General features: G+C 32.9%; 1 protein-coding gene across 1 annotated transcript in view; it reads right to left on the reverse strand.

The window, feature by feature from the left end:
* Positions 1-21,128, reverse strand: part of LOC139698332 (cubilin-like) — a 176,662-nt gene that overhangs the window by 8,799 nt on the left and 146,735 nt on the right. Inside the window, exons 6-12 of the mRNA XM_071597237.1 lie at positions 17,540-17,751; positions 14,913-15,120; positions 14,435-14,643; positions 11,240-11,468; positions 8,750-8,943; positions 4,625-4,853; positions 218-435 (exon numbers count right to left, since the gene is read on the reverse strand). Of these exons, the coding sequence (XP_071453338.1) occupies positions 218-435; positions 4,625-4,853; positions 8,750-8,943; positions 11,240-11,468; positions 14,435-14,643; positions 14,913-15,120; positions 17,540-17,751 (1,499 nt within the window). The remainder of the gene's footprint in view (positions 1-217; positions 436-4,624; positions 4,854-8,749; positions 8,944-11,239; positions 11,469-14,434; positions 14,644-14,912; positions 15,121-17,539; positions 17,752-21,128) is intronic.

The raw sequence follows: 21,128 nt of genomic DNA on the forward strand, positions 1-21,128 counted from the left end.
TACAAATCTTATCACTGGAATCAAGCAGAAAATAAAATGTATTGTTTCATTAGCATGACATGCTGATGTAACTTAAACCAGAAATGTTCAGCTTTTTTAGAAATGATGTAGGTTTTTAAATGCACATATCCAGGAAACTAACAAGCATGTAGTGACATTGCCATTTACACAGAATAGATTCTTTTTGTTTTAAACCTTTCATTTTTAATACACTTACCTCCAAAAATGGATTTGGCCACTTCAAAAGTGTAGCGAGCTTTAAATCCACTAAACACACCTTCACCATCTGAATGAAGGAGAACTTTCAACCCAATGGCTCCACGATTGGATTCTACTGGACCTGGTGCAGTAACTCCACAATAACGTCCCACTTGTCTTTCTGTTCCATCTTTATAAACGTTATATACTTCCAGCCAATCTTCCTGACAGTACGACCTTCAATTACACCATTACATTTCAATTAAATATGAGAACCCACCAAGTTTAGTACATTCCTCAAATGTGAATTTTAAATTTTGCTATAAAGTATCACGCCAACAATGTAGGTTTAAGTGTGCCCATGACAGTAGCTAATCATATTTCAAGCTTTCTGGATCATTATTTTCTTCATCATGTTCACTTCAGTTGGCATAACTCTCAGAAATGGGAAGACATTACATTATGTCATACCAAGGGACTCCTTCACACAGAGCATGCATTGCTTTAATTGGAGAAAATATCCATAGAAAATATTGACTTCTTTCAAGTCTATGAAAATAGTTATTAAATATAAGTCTATGAAATAGTTATACCACAGTCAAAAGATTATTAATGAGTTTACATGGAAAATGTTGACCCCACCAAAATCAATCTGCAATTATAGTAAATCTTTCATTGTATTTAATATGTGTAGAACTTTGACTAAGAAAACTATAACCAGTATTTATATTCATTAATTTTCAATAATAAATACATAGCTTTATTTATAATATTTTAATTAGCAATGCTAGAGTTTTATGTATCCCATTTAAAAATTGTATTGTAAATTATAGCTAATTAGCTTTAATAGATTTTCTCATTTATTTATAAATTAATCACTACTCAACCAAATGCATTTCTTTCTTTAGATTAAAAAAAAAGATTCCATAAAAAATATGAAAGGATTGTCATGATATTTTCCTATTAAATGGTTAATATTAAAATGCTGTTCCACATGCCTACCCTGAACAACTTTTGTGCACCTAGAAGCTACTACATCTATGAATGGACAAAGCACATGAGACAGTTAATAAATATCACAAAAATCAATGAAGTAGAGTAACTTATCCCTTATCTGAAAATCATTGACTTAAAATGGCCCATTTTTGAAAGGAATGAATAATGTTTAGTGGCAAGATATCCAATTGGTTGCAATGGATAGCAATTTGAGTAGTGCATTTTCAATGCTCTGAATGGTAAAGTAGATACAATTCATGCCCACAGTCTAAATTATAGCCTTGATAAAAAATAGTTCAAATTTAAAATGAATGCACGCAATAAGAGTACATTTTAAAGTAACTCAATACCAAGGCTTCCTTGGCTATTATAATAGATAATTAATTAGAAATATCTATGAATTTAATTTGATAGGAACTAATGATGAAAATGCATAAAAAGTCTTTACTGAATTATGATGGCTACTTAACATGAGAGTAGCCAGGAGGTCAGAGTTGACCCCTCTAAATGAAGTAAACAAATAAAAATTAAGGGAATTTTCCATTCAATTCCATGTTGAGAAAAATTTCGCCAGTCATCTTGTTGGTTTCATTGAGTCCAATTGTGTAAAACTCTGGCCCACAAAATAGGAAAACATGTTAGAAATCCCATTAATTGGAAAATTTACAATCACAAGCCAGTGAAACCCTTCAAAGCAACAAATAAAAATACTCAACTAAAAGTAGAAATGAAAGGCTATATAGGGAAGTTATATTTTGCTATTACTGGTTTTGGAACACCTTAAATATGGCAGTGAATACCATATTAGTTGGCCATTATTACACTTATCTCTTAATCCTTAGTTTATCAACCATTAAACTCAATCAGAATGTTCAATGCATTATTTAAGTGTGTAAAAAATCAAAATAAAAAAATAAGGTTTATTTATAATGTGAAACAATCCCTAGGTCTTTTTAAATCATTTGAATTAATAATGAATATAAGTTACTTTAAATTATTGGAGGAGCTAGATGGTATAATTGTGCCAAGTCAGTCACTTACAATGAATTCTGGCCTGTTAGTCATAGTATTTTTGATTGAAATGCTCCGCAAAGTCATGTGAATGGATACAGTGGCACATTCTAGTATAAAAACTAAATGATAACCATTGCTCCTACAAACTGACCAATCTCATTTATGCTCTCCCAGGATGGGAAGCCTCTCATTGTGTTCATAATGTTTTTCTTTGACCATGCACCTGCAGGGTTTTCTAGAAATTATTGGATGTTCCACATTTATATTTTAGAATACCCTTCAGGTCTCAGTCAATGGCATGGTTCAACCTACTTGGGTGACAAATTGGTGTCATGGCTCCAACCTAATCAAACTACCTTGGATGTCCTAAGAATTCCCTCCTCTGTGGGGTATAATGAAAATCACAAATTTATTGCATTTTTTAAAAGGTGATCTCTGTGCAACATTTGATGGTTGGATAGATTATTACAAGCATGATGTCAGCAACAGTTGGAACCAGATATTCCATCTACATGCTGCCTTATGTGTGTCTTTGATAAATGTTATGATCAAAAAGCCCTGGCCAACTTCAATATTCATATCAACAACCCATCGTAGAGAGGGAGAAAAAATCAGTGCTGCAAGTGCTCATAGAAGATTTATATAAGATTGCCAAGGTACTTGGAGTGGCAGTGATGATGCCAAAGTATTTTGGAAGACAGTAACATTGCTCCAAATGAGACATGGCAATCCAGCTGGTAGAGTGATGGACTACTGACCAGAGGGTAGGGGTTCAATTCTGGTTGATGTCTTTGGACACCCTCTGCTTCACTATGCTGTGTGATTTTTCAGGTAACAGATCTTCATGGGAAACCACAGGTGGCACAGGGAAAGGTACTGCCCCCCTATCCTGATGTGTGAATTTCACATTTTTTTGGGATTAGTATTGGAAGAGCTCTTCCATCACTTTTCAAACAAACTACATATTGGGTTTTTTTACAGTGGTATCATTGCTCCAACCATCCATTGTCCAGTCCAAAGATATCCCTTATAATTATTTACTTGGGTTCTTCAGTGCTTTTGTTGAAGCAACATCTTCAATAAGACCATTAAGCTACTTTTTCAGTTTTAGCTCTACACCCTTCTGTCATGGTGGAGACAATCATTCATGATCGAGACAAAAACTAAGAAATACTTGAAATAATGCATGTTGAAAAACCTCAACTCTAAGCTGAATTAGGTTAAACCGAGTGGAAAGAGAGGAAACTCAAAAGAGAGCAGTTGAACACCCTGGGCAAAACTGTCCCAACGAAAGAGGTGGAAATATTTGGCCCTGTAATATAAAGGATCTATCTTAGGCTGCAAAGGAGTCATCATCATCATGTGGAGAGTGAAGAACTGGCCAATGTTAAAAATGAAATTGGAGTGTCTCCATAGAATCTCAATCCTACAGATTCAGCACCAAACAATAAGGGAAAACCAAACAAGAATAACAGTAGGAATAATTTCAGAGGAAAGTCCTGGAAAGGTTTCAGTAAATCCCAGAAAACATTTATAATTTAAGATACTCTGGATAGGATTTTTCATAAATTTTTTAGTAGAGTTTAACTTGTGTAGACGCTCTTGGAGCCAGACCATATAAGTTGAAAAAATGATGTAGGTCACCTGATGATGATGCACAGCAATGAAACCATGGTCCTGAAATATTAAATCTTTATTGTGAAAATGCTAAGTTTCTTTTTACCCTCATAATCGAGGGAATCAATATTTGAATCAGAAAAAGCCCTTTCCCCCCGCATGAATAGCCATTGCTAATCCACTAAATCTCTCACCTTCCTTGATTATCCCATCCCTACCCACAGTCCTATATCTCAGTACTTCAGTCGTTTGAACCTCCTTGGCTGAACTGAGCCCATTGAAAGTATTCAATAGCCTCCTACATGTCCCCTCTTACCCCTTCTCCATTTCCTATTTGTCTTACCTCTTCCCCCTCGCCCCCCTACACTCTTCCCCCAAAAATGACATTCTGTAGATGAGGCAGTGCCACCAAAACTGCAACTAGATACTTTGAGTGTCCTTTCTCTGTGTTTCTGTGCATAAGTGTTTATATTAAAGTTTTTAAACATGTATTTTGATGGGTGCCAGATTTTTCTGGGAAACCATAACTGGCACAGGGTACTGGCCCCCCTACCCTGAAGTGTGAATTTCACATGCTGTCTGGCTTAGTACTGGGTGAACTCTACCATCACCTACCAAACTGACATTTGTGTAGTAGATTGTAGACTCAGTTATAAATATACATACACACACACAAACATATAAGGAATTTCTTACAAAGATTTAAACATAAGAACAAACACCTAACCATGAAACTACCAATCAATTGGTATACAGCCCAACTAACCTTAAACAATGCAACAATTTATTTGGTACATACCCATAAGATCCAAAAGTAGCATTTGCACCATCTGCCCTAACTTTGAAGTGATCAAAAACAATGTTGACTTGCTCATTTGGCGTTGCTAAGAATAGGTATGTACAATTTGTTGTAGAAGGGTAATTGGAAGGATAGCGAGGAGAATTAAATTCACCACGTTTACGACTTGTACTACGGTAAGTGAAAGCACAACTACCATCAGGGGCAGCAGTCCCTGGGATTCGGTATTCTGCAAACAAAAGAAAAGAACAAAAAATATATATATATACACATAGAAAGAACAGATATACATGTATAATATCAATATGAGTGTAGTGAGGCTATCTCGAGTATTGAATACTTTTTCACCCCCCACATTGCATTACATAAATGCTCACTAATTTAGCATGATTAAATCTTTTTACACAGATTTGACTGAGGCACTCCACCCACCTCACTGTAAAAAGTATATTCTTAGAAACAATTGATGGATTGGCTCCATTGACATTTCACTTCAAAGCTTTGGTTCTTGGTTTTAGTTCTCAGTTTCAATTGTCAGTTTTGCTAGTTCTGATCAATGGATAGGTGTGAAGATATTCACAGTTGCATTAGTAAACAAAAGCTGACTTGCTTTCGAAGAAATCATTATCTTAGAAGCCATATGCTTGGTTAATAAAAGTATCATTTGATTGCAAAATATCAGAGAGAATTTAACACTTTTTAAGTTTCAAAACCGAAATATGATTGCACAAAATTGATTGCTGCAAAAAATATTTTTTGATACATCTTCTATGACTAGTGTTATGAAGTGGTTAGTTTCCTATGTTTTAATTGTGCTTGTGAAGACAAGTTAATGGAGGAAAAGTAATTTCCAATATGTCCTTTTTACCTTAGAAACCCTGTTTGTCAGTGTTTCAACTTTGACAATAGAATTGAAGGTATTTGACTGAATGCGGATACCATTCAATATCATATTTGAATATAAAGTAAGTTCAAAACTTATGGATTTACCTGCCATTACAAGCACCATACCCATTCAAATGTAGCCAATAGCTTTTCCATGACTATTCTTCAATTCATGAGAAGCAACTTACATAAATACACCATAAGCAAGTAGTATTATTTCACTTATGTAGAAGTATTTAGGGGAGGCGATGGACAGCTGAGGTTATTTGCGCCATTAGGGATGGATGGGAAAGGAAGGGTGGAGAGAAACCCGGCGTCGGCATTAGCTTACTCCTTACGAAAGGCGCCAAGGGGTCCAGCTTAACGTCCCATCTGACGAACGGCTTACTCACTCAAAGTGCCCTCCACAAAGCACCTCAAGTAGGGATCGAGATACCGCTGAAAAATCTTCAACACCGCCGGGATTTGAACCCGGGATCTCTGGGTGGGAACGATAGCCAACGCACCATCTCGATCCCCTATTTCAATCATCTATTTAAAAATATAATAAAACTTGAACTCTCTTGGCTCTGATTAAGCATGAAGAGTTGTGGTCCACGTATTTCCATGACATTATATATTATGATACAATGAGACAAAGGTACGATTGACTCGATTAACAGGATGAAAGGGAAATAATCATCCTGGCTAGCGATAATTCCAGCGCTACTTCACTCTCCACCCGCGAAACATATGCGTTACGCATTGCATTACTAACTTGAAATTGCATACACTGCAGGATACTAAGTCTTGCTATAACTAATAATTAATATGCTAGTGTTTGAAATTGTGGTTTACAGAAATTAACCTTTGGCTCTTTTCAAATCGGAAATCGACTCTTAATCCCTATTAAGAGCGTACATAATGTCCCACATACACCTAAAGATTTGAGTTAAGTAAATTTGCAAGGCATATCATGAAGTAGATGAAACTATATCAAGTAAAACACATTTTTAGCACCAATTTTCAGTGACCACCTCCAACGATACAAACTTACAGATGTTGCAACCTATGACATATATTATGGGAGAGTAACAGGACAAAAATACATTGGTTATAACCTATGTCATTCTGATGCCACGGAAAAATTAGGGAAGGCCTGTTAATGCCTTTTGCATGAAGTTGATGGGAGATTGGCAAAAGAAAACCATATTCTTTCAATGCCATTTCAATCAATACCATTAGTTGAAATGATAGTTCCAGCAATTGAAAAACAGCAGGCGTGGATTATTTATGCTCCCTGGATAGTTTTATTTATATATGCATCAATTAAATTTTTTAAACCGTATAACTCATATTTACATCGTATTTTATCATTGTAATTCTCATGTCATAGATTGCTTGTGGTAGGTTACAGTCTGATATGAAATTGTGACCCAAGGAATCTTTGGTGCTATTTTGTAAAGCATCATCATTGACCTAGCATATCCATTTGCCTCTGTAAACATCTCTCATGTTACAAGTGATTAAATAAATAAGATTTGATTACATTATTGCGTTAAAAAGTAAAGATTTTCTCTCAAGTTGAAACTCAAGAAACTTTCCATGAAGTTTTCTTACTTGTGAAATTGATTTTTATATGACAAACAGTTTTAGCACATTGCGTTTTCATAAAATACTCTAGGTATATGTTCTTTTTAAAGCATGTTCATTGTGTTGAAATGTACCTGTAATTAGTATTTGACCACTACCGCACCTACATGATATGCATAATCAGTGAAGAATAAAAAAATTATTAGTACCCTTTTAAAAGTTAATGATTAGCTTCCTGGCATGGAATTTATGTCCCACAACACGAAGGTACCCTATCCTCAGCCATAAATCATAGTTCAAGCAACCGTAGCTTTTGAACAAAATGCCATTTTGTTAAATTTATCAAACAATAATTGAATTCAAAATTGATTCCGCAAAATATCTAAAGATTACCTTATGTAGCTTTATTTTGTCCAATAATTCTACTAATTTTGTTCAATTAGGGTTTGTCAAATAATCTTATATAGCAATAATGTTGCAATTTGGCATATCCTATGGAATTTCTTCATAAGGTCCATTTACGAGTTTAAAGTTGCGGATTGGTGAAATCTAAGGTATGCCTCACATTGCTGACATAGGTTTATAGTCATACAGTGTTAAGATTGTTATTGTTAATGATAATTCAATGGTAAAGGTAGGGATTTTGATGGCTACAGCATTGATAACAGTAAAATATTGCATTTTCTTGTCTCTTCTAATAAAACAACCTGAAATAAAACACTACAAGATGCCCCTATTCTATAGTTTATACTTCTTTCATTTTGTTCAATATCTCAATCCTTCTCTTTCCCTTTCCTCGCTCACATAACTTTTTCCCCGCATCACAGTCTTTATTATTTGTACAGAACTCAAAAACAATGGACAAAATCTTTATCTCACACTACAAAATGGTTTGATTGATCCCATAGGCTTATCTTTAGAATTATCAAAACTCATATTTTCACAGTCTAGCAAGTGAATAAAAATCACTGCATTAACTCACTGAATTCTATTCAATTCTTATTTTTACATTGTGTTTTGCATGACAATTTTAACAAATGACCACCAAAAAGCAATGCATCTGTCAATATTATTTCAGCGATGCCATTATGCCTCGGACTTGGTAGTCCAACAATGAAATAGCATCAAGAAATAGCTTTGGCACCTTCTAGGAAATAACTTCAGATGCCCTTTCACATAGCCGATGTCATACCAGCAGCCTTAAGTAAATAGCATCGAATGCCATTGTTAAGAAATAACCCCCCATGATCCCAGGCTCATTATTATGTATTTGCATGTATTTTTTATTCCACAGGTGGTAGAGAGAAATAAATTTGCTCACTTACTATGATGTGTGAATTTTAAATGATATTATGCTTAGGATTAGATGAGCTCTACCCTCATATATCACAGCAACAAACGAGTTGTTTGCTTTGTCCTTAAGGAATATTTTTAATCCAGCTTAACACAATAGAAGTCATACAGAAACATATCCGTACATTTTTGCATTAGCCAAATAATGGCTAAACAAGATTTTTTTATGGAGCAAAAATTTATTCCTATGAAATTTTATAAGTGTCAATAATTTAGTAAAATTCATAATTACATGATTCTATGAAATGCACAATGCCAAACATAGTTAAAATAATTAGTTTTGAAGAAATTATCAAGCTAGAAGTCATATCATACCTGTTTCAAATGTATATCTAGCTTTAAATCCTCCCCCCTGAAGCTCCCCACTACTAAAAACCATTACAAGACGTGGTCCATCAGAAACCACTTCCGCTGGCAGTGTCTCTCCACAAAGTTCATGATCAAATTTATCATATGAATCAGTTGCCTCTTGTCCCTTGAGGTATAACTTGAGGTATCCATCAGTGCACCTGGAAAGAAAACAGAGTGTAACAACAAATAATAAGAATTAAAGCACCAGGTAAATACTATAGTGCAAATAAACACTCAAGGTATCAAACACTATTTTAAAATTAATTCAACCATGAAATAAGTAGGTTTAATATGCAGATGTGAAATATTTTCAACCATGGCTATTAATTATACAAATTCCCTCAAAATTTTCTTATAGACAAATGATCCAAAAGTTAAATGCATAGTTGGAGTCAAGATTAGGGCATTCAAGTTGTGGCATTCATTCATTATTGCATACAATCTGAATGTACTATTTTGCTATTAATCAAAACCAAATTCATTGATATACACATTCTTGGTAGCTCACTTAGACTAGCATTGCTGGCACTGCATTAATATTTGCTGCATATAAAGCCTTTTTTACTTAAAAATTTCTTTCTTCTTACAGAGAGTATCTTCATTCCTGAAGGCCCTTAGTGCAAATGTGTTAAACAGTAGCCATAAATGGCTATTCATGCCTGTCACCTACCTCAGCTAAACCAAATAAACCTTTCAATTTTTGCCACACTTATAAGATTTAGGGTAAGTAATGTCAGCTGAATCTGATACTGATGGTAAGACATTGCATGGTTTTCACTACATTAGCCTAAAACAATTTCACTCTACAAAGTTGGAATGAAAGTTGAGGGTAATGTCGGCCTTGAAAATGATAATTGTAATAGTTAAATTGGTAAGTTGAATAAAGTTTGAACTGCACCAACTTAACATTGACTTAAGTCAAGTTTAAGCAAAATTTACCTTTGAACTTGGCTTTAAATTGCTTTAGAAAATATTATTGATTTCATTAAAATAAAGTCAAAATATTTTCATCTGTTTCTTCAACAAAAATTTAAGGTAAGGTGTGAAAAATAGTTATGCTTCTCTAAATAATACATAATTGTTTGCTTGGTAAAATTAAGACAGGAAACAAGAAATTAATTAAGGAAATATTTTATCTACAGGCTTCCAAGATGTCTCTCATTGGGTTCATATTTCTTTTGGTATTGCTGTCTTGTAGGCTGTGTCCAGATTACAACAGTCTTGCTCCCTCTCCTGGAAGCAACTTGCAGTTGAAGTGGCAATCCAAGGGGAGAGGGAGTGAAATTGTTGTCACTTGAAACAATGTCCAAGACAGTGATCCCAGAAAAAGTACTACTCTGACAATGTTCATCACCATTAGCAATAGTTTCATTTACCAAGGTACTTTCAATGATTTCATTCTTTTTGGTGCTAAAATAAGATAAATAGCTCAAAATACTTGCTCAAATTCAAAGTTGAGTCATTAAGCAATTAAATTGGATCCATTGGATATTTAAAAAAAATAATGAAATAAATCAGTCAAAAACAGTTCAAAACTAAAGTATTTTACTTGAAATGTTAAGTATATCCAATGCCCTACAGATCAAGGATAGGAGAGCTTCCTTGTGTCACATGTGGATTCCAAATAAAGCAGGCACCTCCATAGTGCCACCCAATGTGACTCCAAAAGAAGGGAAAAGGACCCCATTTAATGACCCATGAGACATGTTCAGTCAAGGTGTTTACAGGAACCAAATGGATTAATATGATGAACCTTAAAATCAGCAGCTGATAGCTCTACTCCCTATTATACTACTCTACCTCTACTATGATAAAACTGCACAGTCTAACATTTGCTGTGAAGGTAATGCAATGTGATTACATACACTTTCCCTTCCAAATTAATTAATTGAGTATTTTGTGAGGAATCATATTAGGTAACACGAAAAAGGTAATAGGTCACTACTTTGCAATTTAACACTACTAAAATTGAGTTTTCCATCTGTATTTATGTCTATTGAAGAATATTTCATGTTAACCCCATATAATCATGCTGAAGCAATGATATTTATTTTTACATGTACATCAATCAATACATTTTCTGCAAAAGAGATTTTTATTCTGACAAATAAGAACCAAATGGATTCATATGTTGAACCTTGCAATCTGCAGCAATTAGCTTAGAAAGAATTTGATGTCAAATCATTTGTTTATGTAAATACTCAAATGAAGGACTGGTACTTGTCTGCACCCAGAGTGCTTACACTTCTCAATTAAATACATGAAGAATTTTATCTTAAGCTCCAAATTTGAGGTGGGAATCATGCAAATTACTTTCAACTATTTATTTCTTGTCATTTACTATGGCATATCAAACAATACAGAAAACCACTGTGGCTACTCTCAGAATGGATTTTTATGGATGGGAAACCATTAAATTACTATTTAATCATTAGGTTCATTCCCAAAACTTACTCTCCACTGTCCCCTTTAGGAATGGCAAACTTTTCGAACTCCAAACGCACACGCTCCAAGTGCTGCATGTCTTGCATTCCATAAATAAAATATCGGCAAACAATTTTTGGGATATAAGGAAAAGGATAGTTGGGTGAGTAAACAGTGCCACGAGATTCTTTCTTGCTGAGTATCTTCTGATCACACTCTGAACCCCGAATATGCTCTCCATCATTTTTCCCGATGAAGTCTACCAAAGCAAAAGAAGCATTAAAAATGGCAATCAAATCCATTAGTACTCAAGTATTTCCTTTGGAACAAGAAAATGAGCTCACATATCTAGCATATGAAAATCTTGAGCTATCAAAAATAGCCATCACCATTTGAATAAACCATTATTGAAATGTTTTGTAGCAAGTACTTTGTAGTTCCATTCTTACTTAAATGCACCCCTAATTAGATGTTAATTAATCATATTAAATCACCATTATTTACAGTACTAGAAGTTATAGAACCAGCAAATAGCTGCCAGACTTATTTAAATTGGAAAATATATCAATTGATTATTACAATAAAAATGTTCGTTAGTAATAGAAGCACACCACTTGTTCTGGATACTTGATGATCCTACTTTTGCATTCATGACAACAATTTATGCCTTAATGTTAGTGAAGGTAAAGTTAGTGAGATGGCCATGAGGGCCTCATTCACATGAGGTTTTATTTTTAGGGAACTTATCATTATGTGACTATATTTACATATTACTCTGACATACTTAAATGCAATGAATATATGGAGAGGACATACAAAACAGCACTAAATTATCATCATAATATTTTGTAAGAGTGTTAAATAATAAACTCAGTTCATTCATGAATAAGATTTCTGATATCACATGTTTCAGTACATCAGTAAGTTAATTAAATACCTATGACTATATGCTCAGGGTTTTTCCATACAAATTTTTTACATACTCTTTCATCCTCAGCCTGGCCACATTCTTTAAATTGGTATGTAATCATGTCCCCATATTTGATGAAAACATTACTGTTATGCACATTTGTACTATATTCAAATATATAAATTGATGAAATTGTTAACATAACATTGAGTTTTTTAATTGAATAATTTAACTCACTCATGGCAGCTTAAACTGCTTGCTCCCTTCTGAAAAACAAGCACTCCCTTAGCAAAACTGCCAACCCAGAACAAGAAGACTGAGAGGAAATTAATTTAAAGTATAACATTTTTAGTCCATTGAATGATGCATTGTCCCTCAGAGAAACAGTATAGTGTGTACACTGTAACATTATGGTTTATCAAAGGCTTGTTGGATGGATGAATTCAGGGGAGCAGTTTATTCAAAACAAGGTCTCCACATAGGTCAGAAAAGAAGAAGATATCACCCCAGAAGAGATATAATCACGTAATTAGCTTAACTTGAGTCACTTGAAGGTTTATCGATGGCAATCACTGAGACAAGTTTTCACCAGTGGTAAGAAGTTTAGTCTTGAGGTCTTTAATTGCTCTTTCTGTTCAACATGATATGGATATTGACACTTTGCACACCAAAACAGAAAGACGTTTGGTTTAAGAAGACAAAAATGAATTTTTGTGGGATACTCAGAAACTTTCAAAGGGCACAAATAAAAGAGACTCAATTGAGACAAAGAAGTTAATTTTATTTTTGCTGTAGATTTTGCATTCTTAGAAGAGATTTTTTACAAAAATTAATCAACTCTTAGTGATCAACAGCTCAGAACTTTATTTGATAAGCTTCTGCAGGAACGCATAAAAACAAGGGATGGACTGGCTCACTTCAGGAAGAAACTGGTTGACTCAGATTCATCTGATTTTGAGGCGATTGGATGAAGGCGCTGTGGGTTGGCTCAGCAGCCAGCAAGAATAGGTATCTTTCTCTTATCAATAAAAATACAAGGGTTCCTGTTGATCCTCCAAATCATTCAACAATAATTCCATGCAAGTGGGGTTTAAAGTTGAAAAAGCTGCAAATTTGATGCGGCCTGATACAAGTCTGGGTGGTGGTAGGATAGTTTAGAATGGAGGGTTGTTTGTTGAGACAAGTTTTCACCAGTGGTAAGAGGTTTAGCCTTGAGGTATTCAGTTACTCTTTCTATTCAACGTGGTATGGACATTGACCATCTTGATTTAGATACTGCTTTCTGAATTAAGTAGCTAAAAGAACAATTATTTATATTCCAACCGGGTTTGATAGTTCCAAGTAAAAAAGAAAAGTTGTGCTTTCTATAAAAATTTATTGAGAGTCATAAAAATTCTTCAAATCTTGGAACAAAAAATCCATTCCATTACACAAGTAATGGGCTATGCCCAGTCCTATTTAAGTTAAAAAATTCCTGACTATTTTTTGAAGAATCAATTACTATTACAACTTAATTAATAACAAACCTTTTTTCTAGAAAAAGTGGTGTATTTCATTCATAGCACCTAACTCTGCTTCTGCTCTGACTTTATTTAACATTTGTTTCCAACAAAAATCCCTGACCCCCTAGTTATGCTAGTGAGTTAGTATATCAATAGTATCAATATCTTTGCAAAACCAAATATGGTATATGAGCCTGGGAGAGAAAGCCTCTAGCAAGAGGCTTTCTTTCGAGTGAATAATAAATAAATATATATATATATATATATATATATATATATATATATATATATATATATATATATATACATATATATATATATAAATATATTATATATGTATATATATATATTTTCTACCTAGAAGTGCATTATGACATAACATTGCTGTAAGACAAGCCTTAAATTTGGCAGATGTCATATATGGCCTCAGATTTTAGAATAACCCTGCTGACTATTGAAAATACATCCTGAACATTTGCAAAGAAATTATAAGTCATGACCTTACTTGCTGATCTAGTGACTCCCCTAGTTGTGTATAGTTGATGGAATAATCAAATGTATAGTTTAAATGATATATTTGAAGAGGCTTCTTAAAACTTTAACAAATATGAGGACATACATTATGTGGATTACCACACATAAGAATGCAATATGTAGTTCCATATTGCTGAAGATGAGTCTTTAGATTGGCTCTAATGAAAATACTTCTCACACATGTCTGTGACAACATGCCCTCTTTTTATAAAACAGTTATTTCTTTTGAGATTAGGAACTACAGTAAATAAGGATTTGTGAAAACAGATAGCCACTTACCCAATTTGACAAAACTCTCACTGAACTCAAAGATGCCTTTGAAACCTCTATTCTGGGTGTTGGCTGTTCTCTGAAGAGTTACAAAAGTTACCAACAATGCCGATTCACTGGAATACAGGACAAGATTCCGCTGTTGACCACAGTATGTGCCAATTACTGCAGAGGTATTGTCAGGACCATCGTGTACTTTAACATAGTCAAAGGGGCAGCTGTAAGAATAAAATAATTCATTAATATGTATAATTAGAGATAATAACTGATATGGTACCTCAGTGGAACATTTTTAATTCATATTTTTCATCATTGAACAATAGCTTCTTTAAAACCAAATATGCAATCATATCATCACTCCTGAAAATGTTTGGATCCTTAGAGAAGCCTTTAGAAGAAGGTAGGAAGCAATCAGAAACTTTTAAAACTGATCCCCACACACTCTATCTCTTGGAAACTATTTATTACATACATAATTATTACTTACTGAGGTCCACCAAAAAACAAGTCGAAATCTCTGAACTCAAGCCGGACACGTTGTCCTGGGAGCCCATTGAACCTGTATGAACAGGACAGGTCCTTAGGATAGACACCTGGATATGTTGGGGAGAGAATCACACCTTGGCGCTTATTTCGGACATCCACAGTGAAGGAGCAGACAGTACTTGGTGCTGGTGTACCCACTTCAAACTGAGCTGAGAGTGAAATATCAACAGAAGTCAATTGTTTCTACAATATACTATTCTCAAACAGATTTTTTTAAACACTTCACTAAATAGTCACTATGATAATAATTATTTAAGGGTGTATTGTTGATTGATAGAGATAGTAGTCACCAGTTTTCAGTAATACTTGGGGAGGTGCAAAACATATACTCATAGCTTTTCTGATTTGGAAGGAAATGAATGAAAAATTCCTTGACAAACAAAAAAAAAGAGCCTTACCTCTTTTCTATTTACTTCTTTCCATGTTAAGGTGGAGAATTAAATTACTAGTGACTACTCCAATATCTCTCTTTACCCATTGAACCTGTATGAATAGGGAAGGTCCTCATGGCAATCACCTGGGTATGTTTTTATGTTTTATGGTTTTATTTATATTGTCCATTTTCTGTGCTATTCCTTTGTTCTCATTCTCTTTTCTGCCCTTCAATTTAAAAATTCTTTTGCCCTTGCATTATTTTGCTCTATATGCCTTCTATGAGCTACTCGTACACATATATCTCCAATATCTATGTTTATGTATCCATGAAGCATATACATGTCACATAAAAGAGTATAAAAATATTCCCATGGCAAACTCCTTTATAAAACTGGAATTGAAATTACAGAAGTTCTTATTACATCATTGAATAGTAGGAGATGCAACTTTTTAAATGCAATATGTTAATGAGTACAATGCATAAAAAAATAGAGAATAGTTTATAAAAACATTTGCAATCATATGAGAACTAGTATTCAGACTGAAAGCATTCATAAAATTCAAAAGATGAGTCTATTTCTGGCTTCATTTTAATCCTTATCCACTGAATAAATAATGACTCCTCATTGTGATGTTCAACCTTCACCATTTTACTACTGAATTCTGTGCCATATCCATTCTCTATTCCTGCTGAAGAGCCAATATAATGGAAAAATTGTAAAATGCATTCCAATCTAGGTTTTTCCATCAGGATTGAGAGTATGCAGAATGCCTCCATCTGATGAAATAACAAAATAAGGCCAATTCAAAAACATTTTAAGGTCTTATGAGCTGCTACTTATGAGATATTTCTCAACAGTTAGAAAAATGTCATAGTCATGATCATCTTATTCAGTTCTACTTTTTTCACCTAAAATATATTAATCTACTTATTTATTATCACTATAATATATGTATCAATATTGCAATCAAAATCAAAAGTGGCCTTCTGAATTCAAAAGTTTTTTTACTCCAAGATATTATTCTTAATGTGATTCAGCATAAATGAAATCTAAGCTATTCAATGGACGTAATGACTTTATCAATGCAAAAATATTCACCATTTCTAAATAAAGAGAAATCTTTGGGCATTAGAAAAAACAGAGAAAGCCAGTATGGGATGGGATCTCTGTAAAATCAGGTGATTCTAGTATTTAGACCCTGAATTCATGATATAATCATATGAATCTTTATCTTTCATAGGTATTTCCAATTTCACTGAATAAGTAAACTTTGTATTTTTTACAAAAAAACTTTATTACCCTACTAAAGGTTTCAATTCATAGATGATGTCACCATCATCACAATGTCACCTATGAAACTGATAATAGCTTAATAAAGCTTTTTGCGAAAAAACACAAAGTTTACTTTTCAGTGATCATACATTTTTGCAAGGAAAAACCTGAAACCATCAAATTTATGTTTCCAATAGCTGTCAATTTATATTATTTTGGAATATTTTTATTGTTAAAATTGCTACTTTCAGGGTATCTGAAAACATCTAATCTTGGTGGTTAAATCAAGGCAAATTTGGTTGGGAAAAAATTTTGACAATTGACCTGAGGAGTGATTACAAATAAAGTAATTTATATTACATTTATGAATTCTTTCCAAATTTTAACTTATAACATCAGCATTTTTCATAAAATGAATGTGTTTTTAAATTTAAGTGAACTGTGTGTAATGGGTAATCTTTCATTCAAAGAAAAAGCAAAAATTTCCATGTTTTGGGTGAAATGAGAGTAAAACAAAGTTTTTGAAAGAATTAAGAATAGATTAAATCAATTTATAGATCAAAATCATAAAAAAATACCTTGAAGATTATATCTAATAGCGATGAGGATTACTGTGTTCATTTCTATTTGTGTTGCTACAGCTTTTCTTATATTCTCTTGATTTTTCAGGTTTGAGAGTATATGATTTTTATTTAGCTAATTTTTTGCAGTAGGGGCTTGAAATATCTGCAAATCCTGGAGTAAACTCAGGCTGACAGCTAATATAATGGAGTCCCATCGCAGTACTCAAGCCAAACTTATTTTTAATGGGCAAAGATAGAGTTACCTTGTACCTTCTGTTATTCGAATTCAGGGCAGAGGACCAGCTATATTTAATGCTAGTTTTACCTATTAGGCTACCTAGTCATTTACTACTCACAGTCATTGATGAAGAGGTAGCGTCCTCGAAAGAGATCAGCAGTGGTGTAATTTTTATCAGTATAGAACCCAAGAGCAAGTGTTCTATGTAAAGAGATTCTACGACGAGGAGGGATGGGACCACAGTACCGGCCACCGAAAGGGGAATTAATCAGCTCGGTCGCTTCTGTATCCTCCACTTCAGCATACACATCCAAGTATTCGTGAATGCACCTTTAGTCAAATAAAATTGCCATTAGATTTTCATTTAGGTTCTATTATGGTGGTTATTCACAAACACCCCATGTGAAATCAAATTATGATAAATTTCCATTAAGAATTGCAAAAATGCTAAAAATGAGATTGATGGCATTTGTATTTGATGTAATTGAAATTGCAAAAATGCCTTTCATTTATTCTATGGAGTATTCAATTTATTTTAAAATAATATGACATTGATAAGTTAAAATATTCAATTTAATAGAAATATTATTGAAATAAGTAAATGAATTTGTTACTGGGTGCTTCATGAATAATTCACAATCAAAACTAAAATACTGGTGAAAAGGATTCCTTTGGTAAACAAACATATGTCAAAATATGAAATAATATATTTGTTGACATTGAAAAACAGGATCTCTCCAAATTTTCAAGACTTTATGGAAATGATAGCCCCACCATTTCAGGAACTATGAGATTCAGATACATTTTACTGCCATTTTAATTTTTTTTTCAGCAAAATCCTGAGACAAAAGAACACAGCTCTGGTAATAAAAAAAACTCTACCTACTTTTACAATTCCTCATAATTGGAACAAAATCTCATTGAAAGGGAAAAGTAAAACATTTTGATCATGAAAAATCAAAGTCAAATATAAAGAAACCGTTATTCATAGTCAGTTTGAATAATAACTTTTCATCCAATCACTTTATCCCTCACATCTATGCCATAAGTACCTAATGTCAATGGGACCGATAATAAATGCCAGATTATTGCAAATTTATTTTTTCGATTATATTGTTAACATTTAACTGTTGCTGGTTCAATCCAATTTTTGTAAAATGGAATATGTTACTCATGAGATCACTCATTACCGAATGCCAATGTCTTCGCAATTGTTGCTTCATTTACAATTTACCTTACAGTAGTTTACTAAATGCAATCATTAAATCTCTATATTATTATAATGTGAATTTGGTGTAAATTGAAGAGATATGAATGCATGTCTTGTCAAGTAACATTCACTTTTTATCAATCTCTGCCATCTATTGAAAAACATTCGGCATTCCCTTAACCAATCATTAATATGAGTTTTTATTGAGAAAGAAAAAATGCATGCACTATTACTGATTATAACTTGAAATTTATTAGGCCATACCACATAGGAAAGCTCTATTATTGCAAAAATTTTTGCATTATAACATTAATGGAGTAATAAAATTATGTTATTATTAACTAACACTTTCACATAATAAACTACAGCTAAACTGTAGTTTATTATGTGAAAACTGTAGGTAAGACTGAACAAGAATGTGACAGGAATTTGGCATCACTTGCTACTCTTTTCACAATGCTTGAAAATCAATATGGCATAGAAGTTTTAATTAATTCTTATATTTTTATAAATTTAGAATGAAGAAATTTCAAATTGATAATTGTTCCCCAATTGATAACAGGCCTTGAATAATCGATTTTACTTGTATTGCTACCAAACAAAGTACCTGTACAGATTTTCTTAAAGAATATTCATTATTATTGAATTTACTGATGAATCGATATCACATGTATCATTCTCGATTTTTCCTGAAATGGCACAGCAACCATGGGCACTCTTTGGTCATGTATTTTAATTGAATGGTCAGCATAAAGAAATATCCCTCCAGAAATATCACACCTAATCCAGCACTAGAAGCACTTTTTAGCTAATTTGCAATTAGAGCACAGAGACAATCTTAAAACTATTAAATGTGCTTTGTGATTTCATTCTTTATTTAACTAAAACGTCATGGCAATTCCAGGCTAGTAAATAATGTTGACATTAGCTTGTTAAATTTAATCCGAAAATTCCATTATTAACTTATGATTACAATATTAGATAGTCAATAATTAGCAGCCATGCATAACATACATGGAAGGCAGGGATTCGTGTAATTTTAAGAAAGAAAAAGGTATCACTGGGTTTAAAAAGCTATAGATTTTAAATATCATGCAAAATATATTAATGTTGTAAATTCTGTACCCTGTATATTTAAAATGTGATTTTTATGTACGCATTAAACAATTACATATTAGATACCAAAAAGCCTTTGTGCACAGATTTTTGGTAAGGATGACTGCCATCATCATGATGACTTGTCATTGTATTTCTGTACAAGAGAACTGACTTCCATTTTCTCAACCTATGACTATTCCTCAAATTCAAAGGAATGCATATTTCCTTTAGAGAGTGTATGATATTAGTTTAATTTTTAATGACAAATGATGATTTATATCTCTGAAATCTGTAAAATGCACTAAGAGTATTTAATTAATATATTAATGTTATCATGATATATTTGAACATTATGTGATGAAGAACCAACCTGATATATTTATTTTTTGTCATTTTTAAAGATTATTATTTAATATTTTAATAACGTATGGCCATTTACAGTTGCCTTTCCATTTCTGGCCAGTAATCAATTGAATCTGTTATTGGAAAAAATTAAATAGTTACAAAAATTGTTCTTTGCCTCAGTTTCATATTATTTCTTGAATATTTTTCCATGAGATAGCTGATCATAAAACATTAAACATATCATTATGCAAAAGAAAAGGTTATTATGAATATACATATATAATATAATAGTGAAATATGATGAAAAACCAAATTAGTAACATCATTACATAAATCTGGTGTGGTAATCATGTCTAAATAGTAGGTATATTGTGCAATCATTCTTGTTTGGACTCTTTTGATTGAAGTAATAAAAATGAGAACTTAATGTAGAGAGTACTTGGAAAGTAAGCCTAAAATAATACATAGGTAGATATTTTATTAGCATATAAGAAAATTAAGATGACAGTACAATTTTCAGTGAAATGAGAACCAGTCATGTTACATAAAAATTATAAAGAAAAGATTAACAATCTCTTGAAATTATTTAGTATACGAACAATGTATTCACCTACTTTCTAAATCGAATCATTTGGACAAGAATAACATTATATTCATAAGAAAAGAAATGAAATATGATTTGATAAGAGGGTGGGATAGTAGTAATATAGGAAACCTGACATAAAATAGAACATAGTCTCTCACTCCTGTAATACTTATTTTGCTGGTTCAAATATTTTTCTGGTCATCTTATGTTGAACACCAAAGAAAGCACAAATATGGAGTAACAAGGTTATTCCAGGAGTTACAGGATTGGTCACATGACCAAGACAGGGATTGACGGTGAAAGTCCTTAAATATTAAAAATTTTAAATGAATACTAGGTTCAAGATTAATGTTTGAATTATTGTGCCTCCATTATTAATTTTTGAAAACAGCAGTATGTTTTTATGGCTGTGTGGCAGGCTTTTTGCAACTGGCATAAAAATGGGTCCTAGGGAATCATTGTAAAATG

This window comes from Hetaerina americana, unplaced genomic scaffold (assembly GCF_022747635.1).
Source record: "Hetaerina americana unplaced genomic scaffold, ioHetAmer1.1.p SCAF_82, whole genome shotgun sequence".
NCBI classification, from domain to species: domain Eukaryota; kingdom Metazoa; phylum Arthropoda; class Insecta; order Odonata; family Calopterygidae; genus Hetaerina; species Hetaerina americana.